We start from the raw sequence: 13,841 nt of genomic DNA on the forward strand, positions 1-13,841 counted from the left end.
TTGAACTTTGGCTAAACCAGGAGTTAATCTGAGCAAAAACCTGGTCCAGAATGTCAATTTCAATATATCGAATATCGAAGGTAAAAATATCGATATATCCGTTAATCAACTTATCGCCCAACACCATCTTGCACTAAGAACACCAGATATGTTTCACGAAAATAGGAATATCTATTTTAAACTCCTTTTTTCTTGTATTACTATGATGGCTGCTATTCTTTGCTTACTTGAAATCTTGAATGACCTTTTTTCAACTTCTTAAATACTAATAATAATGTGAAAAATAATCAAAAGAAGTCTATCTTAAGTCTTTTCTTTGTGTGTGTGTGTGTGCTTTCTTGGCGTCACATCATTTTGGTTATTGCCCAGTTTGTTTAAAATGCCCTGTGAATCTTCGGTGAGCCCAAATCGGAAAAGTGTATCCAACATAATGAGCTCGAAAGTGAGACACGTTTTCTAGTCGATCTTTATCCCAAGGTCAGATTTGCAGAGGAGTAATTAGTTATATAACTCAACAATCGTATCCTTAATTAAAGGATTACTTTGGAATTTTTATTGTTATACGAACAAAGGATTATAAATAATCTTAATAAAAAACAAACACAACTTCGAAACAATAAGGAAATTTTCTCAAGACAGTGATATTCAATTCAGTGAATATTTCGGCCTTATGTCCAAGGGCCGTCTTTAGCACAACACCAATATATATAATATATATATATATATATATGTACATATATATATATATATATATATATATATATATATATATATATATATATATATATATATATATATATATATATCTATATATATAAAAATAAGTTGTGTGTCTGTCTGTCTGTCAGGTGACGTCATGTTTCTGTGTTGACTGACGTCATGAAATTAGTTGTCGTCATTTTTGCTTTGACGGTGACGTCATTAATGGTATTTAAGACATTTGTTCACGGAAAAATGTTTAATTGTAAAATGACTGAAGAACCTACAATGGCAACAGCCGAGGAAGCTGCTCAAAGAGTTTATGCCAAAAAACTTGCTGCTGATAGAGAAAGTAAGAAAAGAAAGCGTTCCAAGGAATCACAAGAACAGCAAGAAAACAGGCTTGCAGCTGATAGAGAAAGCAAGAAAAGAAAGCGTGCCGGGGAATCACAAGAACAGCAAGAAAACAGGCTTGCGGCTAAAGAACTTAAAACCGCGCAGTTAGATGAAAATCCACCTGGACAGCGAGAGTCAAAACATATCAAAACTGAAAATGATAGCGATGATGATTGGGTTTGGGATTTTGACTTGGATAAGGTCATCAATGCCTACCAGATTTAAGTTAAAAAAACAAAGGTTCGTCATAGTGACGCTGAAAAATAAAGAAGAAAAAGAAAACTGAAAAAAGAAAAAAGGTAAAAAGCTAAAAAAAAACTAAAAAGAAAAAACACTCAAAGAGAAATTACAGACCGGGACACAAATGACGACCGAGACAGAGGGAATATAAGTGACGACCGGGAACCTTAAAGAGAAATTACAGACTGGGACACCCGGACACAAATCACGACCGGGACACAGGGAATATAAATGACGACCGGGACACAGGGACACAACTACAACGGGGACGCCGGGGGCACAGGCGGGATATATAAATGGCGACCGGGACACAGGGATTGTTCGAATAGAAATTACAGACCGGGACACAGGGAATATAAATGACGACCGGGACACTCAAAGAGAAATTACAAACTGGGACACCGGGACACAAATGACGACCGGGACACAGGGAATATAAATGACGACCGGGACACAGGGACACATCATTAGAATAATGAGGTATAGATCTGAATACGGATTGTTTTTCCCATGGACAATTATATGTTGCATGTTCAAGAGTCAGTAAACCTGACAATCTATTTATATGCACAGACAATGGGACAGCGAAGAATGTTGTATATTCGCATGTTTTACGTAGTTAAAAACATATATTTATATCTATCTCTATTCACAGGTGGGACACAGGGACACAACTACAATGGCGCGTAACTAATATGGCGCGTAACGACTTACGCGCGCGGGGGGGCTTGGGGGGGCGCGAAGCGCCCCACCAACTAGGTGTTGGGGTGGCGCGAAGCGCCACCCCAACAGCTATATATATATATATATATATATATATATATATATATATATATATATATATATATATATATATATATATATATATATATATATATATATATAAACTTACATTACAATGCGAACATTAAAACTAAAAATATTTTTTAAAAAGTTTGTAATACAGCCATAGCATCCATACATTTTTTTTTTTTTACATAATATTTGTTTGGCCCAAGGTAGAATTCCAAAAAGTATGTCTTTGGCCGACTATTTCCCTATTGAGAATGGTAGGTCTATGGTATCCAAAAGAACTTTGGGCCCAATTTTGGTTGTCAGGAATCGATGCAACAAAGTAGATAGATTTTTTCGGCATAGGAGTCTACCTGGCCCAGGAACATTTGTTTTTTTCAATTCGGCCCTCTGGGGCTTGTGATAGTAAGTAAAAACATGAACTTTTTTTTTCACTTAACATTTGTTTGGCCCAAGGTAGAATTCCAAAAAATATGTTTTTTGGCCGACTATTTGCCTATTGTGACATGGCAAGCCTATGGTATCCAGAAGAAATTTGGTTTAATATCACCCATTGCATTTAATGAAATTTCAACCTAACACCCGTAGCCATTCCTGAGACCAATATGGATGTGTCCGGATACGTCCTTTTGACAAATTGGACTCACCTAGTGTCTTTTGATTTAGTGCAACACCCCCTCTCTCCTCCCGCACCTAAAATATTCAACTAACTTAGCCATTTGAGAGGCATTACAGATAATCCCTTTAGACAACCTGGATATATTGTGTTATTTTGAAAAGCAGGATACAGTTAAACCCTTTTGCTATAGTTCAATAGTTTGTGTTGTAACAATAGAAATTGCAGTAGTATTTGCAGTCACAGTCGGAAGCGTTGTAGTGTTGGTAGTACTAACACTGGGAAATGGTAAGCCTATTGTGTTAAAGAGCGATTTGGGCCCAGTTTCAGTTGTAATGAATCGCTGCAACAAAGTAGGTATAATTTTTTTGTAATAGGAGTCCATCTGACCTAGGTTTTTTTTTTTTTTTTTTTTTTTTTTCTTTTTTTTTTTTTTTTTTTTTTTTTTTTTTTTTTTTTTTTTTTTTTTTTTTGTCAAATCCACCTCCTCTTCTCTTGATGATACTTAAATCTTTACTTTTTAGAACTAAATAGCTACATCAATAACTGCATAAACCAAATAATTATTTCAATTAATAATACTTGAATGTTAGCGGTTTTTGTTTAATCCCTCCTATTTTTTGCTTTGTATTACTAGTATCTTTGCTTTACAAAACTAAATATCTGCTTCAGTTTTAGCCTAAATCAGTTAATTAATTAAATAATCAAGTTAGTCCATTAATCAATTATTGTTTAAGTTAGAACCATTTTTATTTTAGTCCCAATTCCTTTCTTCTCAGTGGTACTAACGTCTTTAATTTCCAAAAGTAAGTAAATGCGTGATCAAATAACCACACTGATTAACACTTAATCTAATTAATTAGTTAAATTAGCAAATCAATATATTAGTCAATTAGTACTTGGGTTTGAACCATTTTATTTTAGTCCCAATTCCTGTCTTATCGGTGGTACTAACGTCTTCAATTTCTAAAAATAAGTAACTGCATGATCAAATAACCGCGCCGATTAATACTTAAACTAACTAATTAATTAATTTTGCAAATCAATCTGTAAGTCAATTAGTACTTAGATTTGAACCATTTTTATTTTAGTCCCAATTCCTTTCTTCACAGTGGTACTAACGTCTTTAATTTCCAAAACTAAGTAACTGTGTGATAAAATAATCACACTGATTAACACTTAATCTAATTAATTAATTAAATTAGAAAATCAATCTTTTAGTCAATTAGTACTTAGATTTGAACCATTTTTATTTTTTGTCCTAAATAGTTGTTAAATAGACCCATTAATCAATTGGTGCTAAGTTTCAGTAGTTTTTTGCTTAATCCCATCGCTTTTTCTCGATGCCACTAACATCTTTACTTTACAAAACTCAATAGCTATAAAACTAGTGATTGATTCATTTAATTAATTGATTACACCAAAATACTAATTAATTTTTTGATTTGAGCAAGTAAGATTGAACAGAATTAATTCCAAATAGGTTAAAAATATGCCAAGGGTTTATTTGATTTGGTTGAAGAAGGCAGGGTATTAGACTATCTTGGGTGATGGTATAGCTTTTATCATTAGTATAACTGTTAAAATAATTTTAACTATTTTTGACTGCCTTTTGTCTCTGTAATGAGCTATTTCCCTTTGAAAAATATTATTTATTTGAAATTATTAGTTTACTTGTAATTTTATTTAATTGCGAAAAAAAGTTCTTTTTCTCGGGATGAAATTGTGCGTGCTTATCAACGCCCTTGTTAGCTTTCATTATTCGTAAACTGATAAAATAAATTTACTTTAAGAGAGAAAAATCTCAAATTGAAGAATGAATCAACGACTCTGCAACCAAGGCCGTATCCAGGGGGGTCAAGGGGTTTGATCCCCCCCCCCCTCCGAAATGTTTTTCTGACTCGTCAAAATTGATATAAACAATTTTTTATGCTTTTTAAAAGTATTTTCCTATTAACCTCTCCCTAGTCCTCCCCCCCTACGAAAAAAATCCTGGATGTGGTCCCATCTGCAACGTTCATCCCAGGCCCCTTCATCACAGCAGTATTAATTGTATTTATAGATATTGGTTTATTTCTTGTATTTTTTTTATTGTTTATAGTTTTAGTATGTTTACTCTGTTTATTAGTTTCTTCTGTATTTACCGCTAAAGACGACTAGTTTCATACAGACGAAATATCTGTCGTTTAGGTTGTCTTTTAATCCTTCTGAATATCTTGTTTTGTTCTTGATTTTGAAATTTTTCTTTCTTTGTTTTGTCATGGCTGCCCAGTTCGGCTTTAGGTCTTTTAATAGTATATTTTAACTTAACCCCCTCTCAAGAAGCTCTAGTTTTCTAAAAGGCCTTCCTCATGGTCTCCTCCCGTCCCATTTTGGGACGCCTACTTCTCTTTTGGCTCCATATAAATAGCCAGTTATTTGTTTAATCCCACTTCCTCTTTTCACAGTAGTCTTAGCATCTTTATTTTCTAAAACTAAATACCCACTTCAATTAATGTTAAAATCGATCAATTGATTACTTTATAACAACTTTTATATTTAATTTTACATTTAAAGTAAATTTTAATTTGATTTTACTGTTAGTTGTCTCTTTTCAATTGACTTGTTTCGTTTTGAAAAAAAGCAATGATTTATTTAAAACTCTTAATCTTTTATTTTTTATTTTTATTTATAAAAAGATTGTCTATTCGCTTCACTTATTATTTTACTTAAAAAGTCTCTTTTTTTAGCATTTTTTTAGTATTTTACGTGCTTTTAAAAAAAAATAATGAAAAAAAAACACTCTTTGACAGCTTAATTGATTGAAACACTCTGTCGGTAAAAAAAAATTGAAGGGCCAAAAACAGAATTCTGTTAGCTAAAAAAAAGGAGATGTAACTTTTGTTTGAAAGTTAACTTGTATAAAGATTAGCATTAAAAAAAGCTAATTAGAAGAAAAACAGATTAATTACAGGGCCAGGATATTTGTTCGAGGGAGGGGGCCAAAAGAATGAAGAAGAATGGGGTTTACCGTCCGTGAATGGTTCTAATGGTCTTTACCTGCATTTTAAAACCAATTGAAGAGTCGAATATTTTAATTTTTTTTATGTTTATTATTTTTCTATGAAAATATTATTTATTCGCTTCACTTGTTACTTTATTTTACTTAAACAAGTCTCTTTTTAGCGGGATGATATTTTGCGTGCTTACCAGCCCTATATCAACTTTTTTGAAAACTCAAAAGCAACACTCCAAGAATGCTATAGACGAAATCCACGATTTCACGCGTTTCTTAAAATTGGCCAAGGGAAACCGGAATGTGGCAGACAATCTCTGGAAGAGCTGATGATACGTCCTATTCAAAGGCTACCTAGCATAACCCTTCTTCTCAATGGTAACACTTTATTTTTTATTTCTGTTGTAAGAGAACCCAAAATATGGGTTAAATATACACTGAGAACAAATGGGGGGTTTGATGTTGAATCAGCAGTTAAGCAAGGTTGTGTTCTATCACCGTTTATTTAGATTATGTTGATGGACCCGTCCTAACGAAAATGACAAATACTGTTGGCGAGCATAGAATCAAATGGGAAAGTAAAACTCTTCTAGGCTTAGTTTATGTATAGGATTGGAGATCCTTTGGCTTTGAGAGTTCTGGGCGCAAAAATATTTATTTATTTATTGAACACCCATCATCCATATAACATGATAAGACGGAGTAGAGGAAAAAGAAAAGTAGAAATAAAAAGCAAAGCAATAAAACAAACACATCCACAAGGAACCAATTACTGCACTAACACGTGTCATAGCAACGACAACTGACTATAAAATGAAACATGAATTCGAATCAAATTTATATGTTACTGCACTAAATATGGCTACTGCACTAACACGTGTCATAGCAACGACAACTAACTATAAAATGAAACATGAATTAGAATCAAATTTATATGTTACTGCACTAAATAAGGAACCAATTACTGCACTAATACGTTTCATAGCAACGACAACTAACTATAAAATGAAACATGAATTGGAATCGAATTTATATGTTACTGCACTAAATATGGTTACTGCACTAAATAAGGAACCAATTACTGCAATAACACGTTTCATAGCAACGATAACTAACTATAAAATGAAACATGAATTGGAATCGAATTTATACGTTACTGCACTAAATATGGCTACTGCACTAAATAAGGAACCAATTACTGCACTAACACGTTTCATAGCAACGACAACTAACTATAAAATGAAACATGAATTAGAATCGAATTTATATGTTACTGCACTAAATATGGTTACTGCACTAAATAAGGAACCAATTACTGCACTACCACGTTTCAAAGCAACGACAACTAGCTATAAAAATGAAACATTAATTAGAGTCGAATTTATATGTTACTGCACTAAATATAGTCAAGGCAAAGACATACAAAAATGATACTAACAGTTCAAGATAGGGATGAAACCTTTTAATTGACAGTGAAACAAATACAAAATTTTTAACTGGATATTTCTGAAACATACAGTATCCATCATCAGCAGTAAAACTAAAAGACATTAATAAAAACAAACAAAATTTGTACCCAATAAACTAATTACATATAGTTTATTGCTCTTATTTTTTTCAATGCAACAGCGGAAGCAAATCTCCTTGACCTTTTCGGTTCCAGTTCATTAGATTTATCTGACATACCAGGTGGACAGAGGTTAAAGCTCTTAGGTGAAATGAGATTTACTTTATTTGACCTCAGTAAATTATCATAGATTGAATTCAATCCAAATTCACCTGTATCTCTGTTTATGGAATTATTCTTGAATATTTTTTTTTTATTTCGATTGTTTCCCTGAAAATTTGCTTTAAAACTTGGTCCCTAGAAGTCAAAGAAACATTCTCAAACAAAATAAAATGATTTGGATAATTAAAAATATGTTCCGATAGAACCGACGTGAAATCTTCAGGTTTGGAATCTTGCTTTAAGGACGATGAAATAGAATTAAGATGTTGTAGTAATCTCATTTTCAAATTCTGGTTAGTACGTCCCATATAAGAGCTTCCGCTAGTACATGGGATTTTATAAACCCCACTTTGTTGCTCTACGGAAGTTCGATCCTTTCCAAAATTAAAAAAAAAAATAGCCAAAGTATTACTACCTCTTAAAGCTACCTTTAAACCATTATTTTGTAAAATTCTTTTAAGTTTTTCCCTCAGCCCTGGAACATGTGGTAAAGAACAAAAGACATCTTTCTTTTCTGTTATTTCCAGGATATCGCTAGAAAATTCTAGAAATTTTTTTCTTCTTTTCGAAAAAGTCTGGTCAATTAACCAACCTGGGTAATGGTTACTTATTAAAATTTCTTTTAACAACAATAATTCCTCCTCCTCAATGAAGTTTGGAGAGCAAATTCTAAAAATGCGGTCAGTTAAGAATATGATTAAACCAGTTTTTACTTGGCAAGCGTGACCTTTGTTTACTTGGCAAGCGTATGTAATTAGTTTATTGGGTATAAATTTAGTTTATTTTATTAATGTCTTTTAGTCTTACTGCTGATGATGGACACTGTATGTGTGTGTCCGAAATTTCCAGTTAAAAATTTTATATTTGTTTCACTGTCAATTAAAAGGTTTCATCCCTATTTTGAACTTTTATATTTTCGTCATGGAAAGGCAGTGTGGTCTTAGAAGTTAAAAATAATTTAAAACAGGATACCAGTCAATCTGTAAAGAATTAAGTTTTCGGTTATGCTTGTCAAGTAATTTAGAAATTGCATGATCTGGGTCAGCGAGTTCAAATTTTCTAATCAGTGGAGGATTCCGATGCCAAGGTGGTAACCAAAGCAAATACTTAGCGAACTGAAAGACAATGGACCAGACTTTCAGTCAATCAGTTCTAGTAAAGGAGTAATATACAAGATGTGAGGGAGGGCTACAGCATTGAAAAGGCTAACTAATAGTAGGCGGTTGAATCGAACTTTTGCTGCAACAATCGATGCATATAAAGCAGATATACGTCATACGAGATGGTCTAGGAGAAGGAATCAGGTGCGGTGTAGTGAGCAACCCATCGGAAAACCTAGATTAACGAGGTGGTCAACGGCTCTAACAGTGGTATCGCCAAGTGCTATAGAGGACGGTGGCTCACCTTTCCAATTAAAAACACTATTTCGACTTATCAGCATTGAAAGGAAGACCAAGTTTAAGATACTCCTTTTGGTGTGACGAAGACTTTGGTCATTCTTTGGAAGGTACGGCTGATATTTAAAACGTCATCTGCAGAACAAACTAGAGACAGGTTCAATGAAATAGTACCAGAGATATAGGGCACTGATCTTGGGCATCCAATACCCAATTATTGAAAAGAATTGCTACTTGGGAGAAATAACTGCTCCTTGACGTATACCTTTCAAGACAGGAATAAGCTTCCTATGTGGAATACGGGGCATATTCTTATTCGGAGGTAATTTCAGGTGAATACATAGTCGAGAGTACATCTCTCGATGACAGTGAATCACTCAGGAATTTAGTACACGTTTGGCCGCTTTGAGGACTATAATTGGGTGGAGGAGGGAATCAAAGGCGCGTTTAATATTGTGTCTAGCGAGAATTAGACATTCTCGTGGAGATTCTGCATCAATTAGTGCATCGGCTACAACTGTGAGGGTATCAGCATAACCTGTTCCCCGCTTGAACCCGAACTGATGAGGTGGAGTGTTACAAGTCTGTTCAAGGTCAAGCCGTAAGAGAAGCTTGAAGACTGCAAAAGGAAGTCGAAATTGTAATAAGTCGGAATGATGAACACTCTGGGATTGGTGTTCCTTTCTTGAGAATTGGGATACGATCTCCAGTGCAATGCAGCGAGGGTACAATTCGCAGTGCTAAAATCATCTGCGTTAAAAGTGCAAAGTAGCGGTCAAATGCTTCTCCCCTAAACTTCAAATCCAAAGCACCGATGTAGTCAATAAGATTGGATGACTCAGGTGTTAAATGCCCAATGACATCTACAATTGATGCTGTGCTAACAATTAACTCTCTGTTGGGACTGGTAGCAGGGAAATTATCTAACTAAGTTTCATAAAAAAGTTCAAGGTTCTGATCACGAGCAGCAAATTTGAACTCATAATAGGCATACGATTTCTCATCAGGAATGTCAGTCGCAGAGACAGATGGAAGGAGACCTATTTCTGAAATAAATAATTCTAAAGAGAAGGTTTCCATCATTTTCAGTTCTTGTCGAATTGGCAAGACTAAGTCGCTTAAAGTACGAATAAATGGGAGTGAGGAGGTGACGCTGTGAGACGAGAAAATCGGTCATGTCGAAGGGTTTGCTTTATTAGTAAAGATGGTGAAGACTGAGAAGTTGTGAAAATTTAGATTGAAAAGAGTAAGAGCGAAAAGCCAATACCCAAGGTTTTTTACCCAGTCAAAGTCTACGACCCAAGAATAGAATGTTTGAAGCTACAGTAATGACATTGGTCAAGCACGGTTCTGAAGCATGGGGCGCTCCAAAAACCGTAGGAGGATTTGCTAAATGTTTTCCAGAGAAATGACCTATGGATTCATTCTTTTGGGTATCCATTTGACTGACCATATCAATAGTCCAGAAACATGCAAGGACAGCCTTTGGTAACCGTTTGACTGACGTTCGGTGACCATGGGAGGAGGTAAAGAGCAAGGATTTATAGGAAACTGGGGCTTCATGCCTGGGGGTAAAGAGTATATATATATATATATATATATATATATATATATATATATATATATATATATATATATATATATATATTGTGAGTGTGTGTCGATAAGCAATAGTAATAATAATAGAACGTAACAAAATAGAAAAATTATAACAATACTCAGCTCTAGGATACAATTCAGGTATTCTTCAGACTGATTCAACTAAAATAAAATGAGCATGGTGTGGCCCTTCATCTTGGGGGTAACGCGCAATTTCGTCTATTTTGACGTTCTAAATATACATGACATTCCAAAAAAAAAAAAAAAAAAAAAAAAAAAAAAAAAAAAAAAAAAAAAAAAAAAAAAAAAAACAGAATTGAACACAGTTGTGGCTTCTCTTGCGCATGGAGAAAAATCTTGATTAGTGCCCCCTTTCCTCCTTGCTCCTACAAAAATTGCAGGCGAAAATTTAACAAAATTTTCATTTATTAACAAAAGTATTTTCAACTTACGAATTAATTGATTATTGATTTTTAATCTAATATTTAATTATTACTGTCTATTTTAATTATTCTTATTTAATTATTCTTCATTTTTTAGTTGATTTTATTAATTAATTAATAATCATTTTTATTTACTATCTGCACTCTAATTTATTTTAATAAAAAATAAAATTTCAAAAGTTACATAGTGATTATAAGTGTTAATCTGTTTTTTGCCTCCTAAAGTTTCTGTGCCCAGGGGAGTGCCTCGTCTGTACCTCCCCGCTAAAACCGCATCTGCTCTAACACCATACTGGTGAATTTTATTTGTTATATTGTAATTGGACTCTTCGATATTTATGACATGTGACATATTTTAAATGTGTTGTGACATATAAAATATGGTATTTATGATATTATTATGTTTTTTACGATTTAAAGGGCGTATCTGAAAGAACGCATGATTTGAATCTACTATAAATCGAATTGATTGACAGAAGCAAACAATACTCACCATTCTTTTCGGAGTGTCAAAACTTAACCTCAGTGATCAGTGATAACACACATGAAAAAACAATGTTGCCAACAACAAATAAAAATAGCCGGCTTTTTAAATCCGCTACTATTTTTGCACATTCTTTGTAATTTGAATTTTTGCAAGAGGGACATTTAAACTACCCTAATGTGAACTTGTGTTTTTTTTTATTCCTGTTTATGATATCACTGGCTTGTCGCTGTCGCTTTTTTGTTATTAATATTTGGCTTTTCGCCAATACGTCCATCATCGAGGTGTGTTCAGCAGGCTCGTATCTGCTGATCTCTAAAATATATATCCTTAGTTTGTTTCATTTTTCGGACAAGGTTAGTAGCTGCCCTCTTTTTTGTCTCGCGTGCTGCAAAAGGAAAATTTGTTCCAAATTTTTCAAAACAACTATTCACTTATTTCTTCTTAGTTGAGGGGGAGGGGTATAGTTTTTCAGTCATGCATAAAAAATTAAGAGTGACATTTCAACATTCTTAATGCATATTCTCTATGTTTTTCTTTTCCTTCCTTTTATATTTTCTTTATGTCTTATCCCTTAATTTCTATTAGTATTAACTTGGCGCTATTATGTCCATTACTGAGATGCGATGACGCCACAACAAATGGCTTTGAAGCCAAAAAAGGAAGCTTATTCCCAATTTCTGTTTTGTTTTATTATTATTTTGTTTTTTCCTTCTATGAGGAATGTGAACAGTCATTGTGATCATTAGCAATTTTATATAAAAATAATTTTTTACTGTTTTGCTGGAAAGCCCTATTCATGAATTCTCTGGAAAGCCCTGTTCTTGAATTCTCTGGAAAGTCCTCTAAATCTTCTGAAGAGCCTGTAGTCATGTCGAGATAACCAAGAGAGCTGTAAAAAATTACGAAATTGCTAGATTTTTTATGCTTTATCATCGTCCGAAACGCCGTTATTATCCATGCAACCCTGATTAAATTGCGCATTAATTATTTGCATTGGATATTCTTTTGGTTTTAGACGGCTTCAAAACGTCCAATTGCTCGTCTTCTTTTTCTACTTTTCTTGTTTTCCAGGCTTAGTTTTCAAGCATGCTAAGAAAAAAAAATCGCAATAGGGGATGACCTTCATGAAAACTTGACATGGTTACTTTACTTATTGAAGTCCCGACCATTCTCGTTGGAAGTTTTGGGGCCAATCCCCATGTTGGATCAGGTTGGGTACGTGACAACTGCGCTAACTTGACGTTGTCGAACTCCGAAGTCATCTATCTATCGCTTTCGTGGTCTGCCTGGCGGACGAAGGCAATACAGGGATCTTTCAAGTGTGGTTTCTGGGAGGCGGCTTTGCTCCATTCGCTTGACGTGGCCGAACCAGCGCTGTTACTGTTTATCGACTTGGTTTGGTTGCCACCTGGAAAATAGTTTTTTTGCTGTACAGGGAAACAATATCAGTTTATAGTCAGTTCAATTTTAGGGCCATTAGCGAGTATTGGAATAAAAAATTTTTTTTTTTTTGTTTATTTATATACAACAGACTAGCGAGCAATTAAAAAATTATTCTCCATGCAACCCTTTTGTAATTGTTCAAAAACTATTTCTCTTGGATTTTTTTTTATTATTTTTGCTGCGCAAAATCAACTCTTCTTTTTCTACGTCTTCTTACTGGGGCAAACTATAAAATACCAAGGACATCAAAATAAATCGTGTTTGCGCTTGGACCCATCTTAGGTCTATCAAGTTTTAAGGGCTGGTACCAGATTTTGTCGGTGTTGCCACGCTGAACCGTGGAAATAAATAACCAAAACTAGTTAGTTAAATTTGACAACGCTTTTCATTCATGAAATTTCAAACACTATCTGTTGATTCCCAAAAACAAATACATCTTCAGAAGAAAGCTGTAGATTGTTTAAAGCTGGAGAAAGCCCAACTGTTTTGTGTCATAGATTTTACCTTATTATATAGGCTACTGGTTTTTGTCCACAATTTTTTTCTTTTGGCTGCGTTACTGCCTATGATAGTTTTTCTCATTGAAAACTGAATTCCTGAATTTCTGTAGTTTTTTCTTAAGATATACATCTTGAACCAATTCAATCAAGTTTCACTTTTCACTGCGCTTGGTACTTAGTGCTCATAGTCAACCACTCATAAAAGAAATTGGGTTGTCTTTCCTACCAATTGAGGATGACCTTCATAGGGGGTGTTACATTCTCACCACCTTAAAATAGTTTAATTTGGTGCTGTACATCCATTCTAAAGCGTGTAACTGAGGGGCTGTTCTATCAAAGTCATCTAGTGATTAATTCAAGAAAAAAAATGCATATAACTTAGCTGGTTTACTTGGTATAGAACTCAATTGATAAGCCCTCCTAGTTTTTAAGGATAGTTTAGTGTCAGTTTTTTTTAATGTCTCCTGAGGGAGTAAGATATACTTTTATGCTTGTAGTGGAGAGT

General features: G+C 34.0%; 1 protein-coding gene across 1 annotated transcript in view; it reads left to right on the plus strand.

The window, feature by feature from the left end:
* The window catches only part of LOC136025831 (protein ECT2-like), a 108,111-nt gene that overhangs the window by 53,103 nt on the left and 41,167 nt on the right, over window positions 1–13,841 (plus strand). The window contains exon 11 of the mRNA XM_065701830.1: window positions 5,909–6,116. Coding sequence (XP_065557902.1) covers window positions 5,909–6,116 — 208 coding nt within the window. The remainder of the gene's footprint in view (window positions 1–5,908; window positions 6,117–13,841) is intronic.

The sequence above is a fragment of the Artemia franciscana genome, chromosome 4, assembly GCF_032884065.1.
Source record: "Artemia franciscana chromosome 4, ASM3288406v1, whole genome shotgun sequence".
Taxonomy (NCBI): Eukaryota; Metazoa; Arthropoda; class Branchiopoda; order Anostraca; family Artemiidae; genus Artemia; species Artemia franciscana.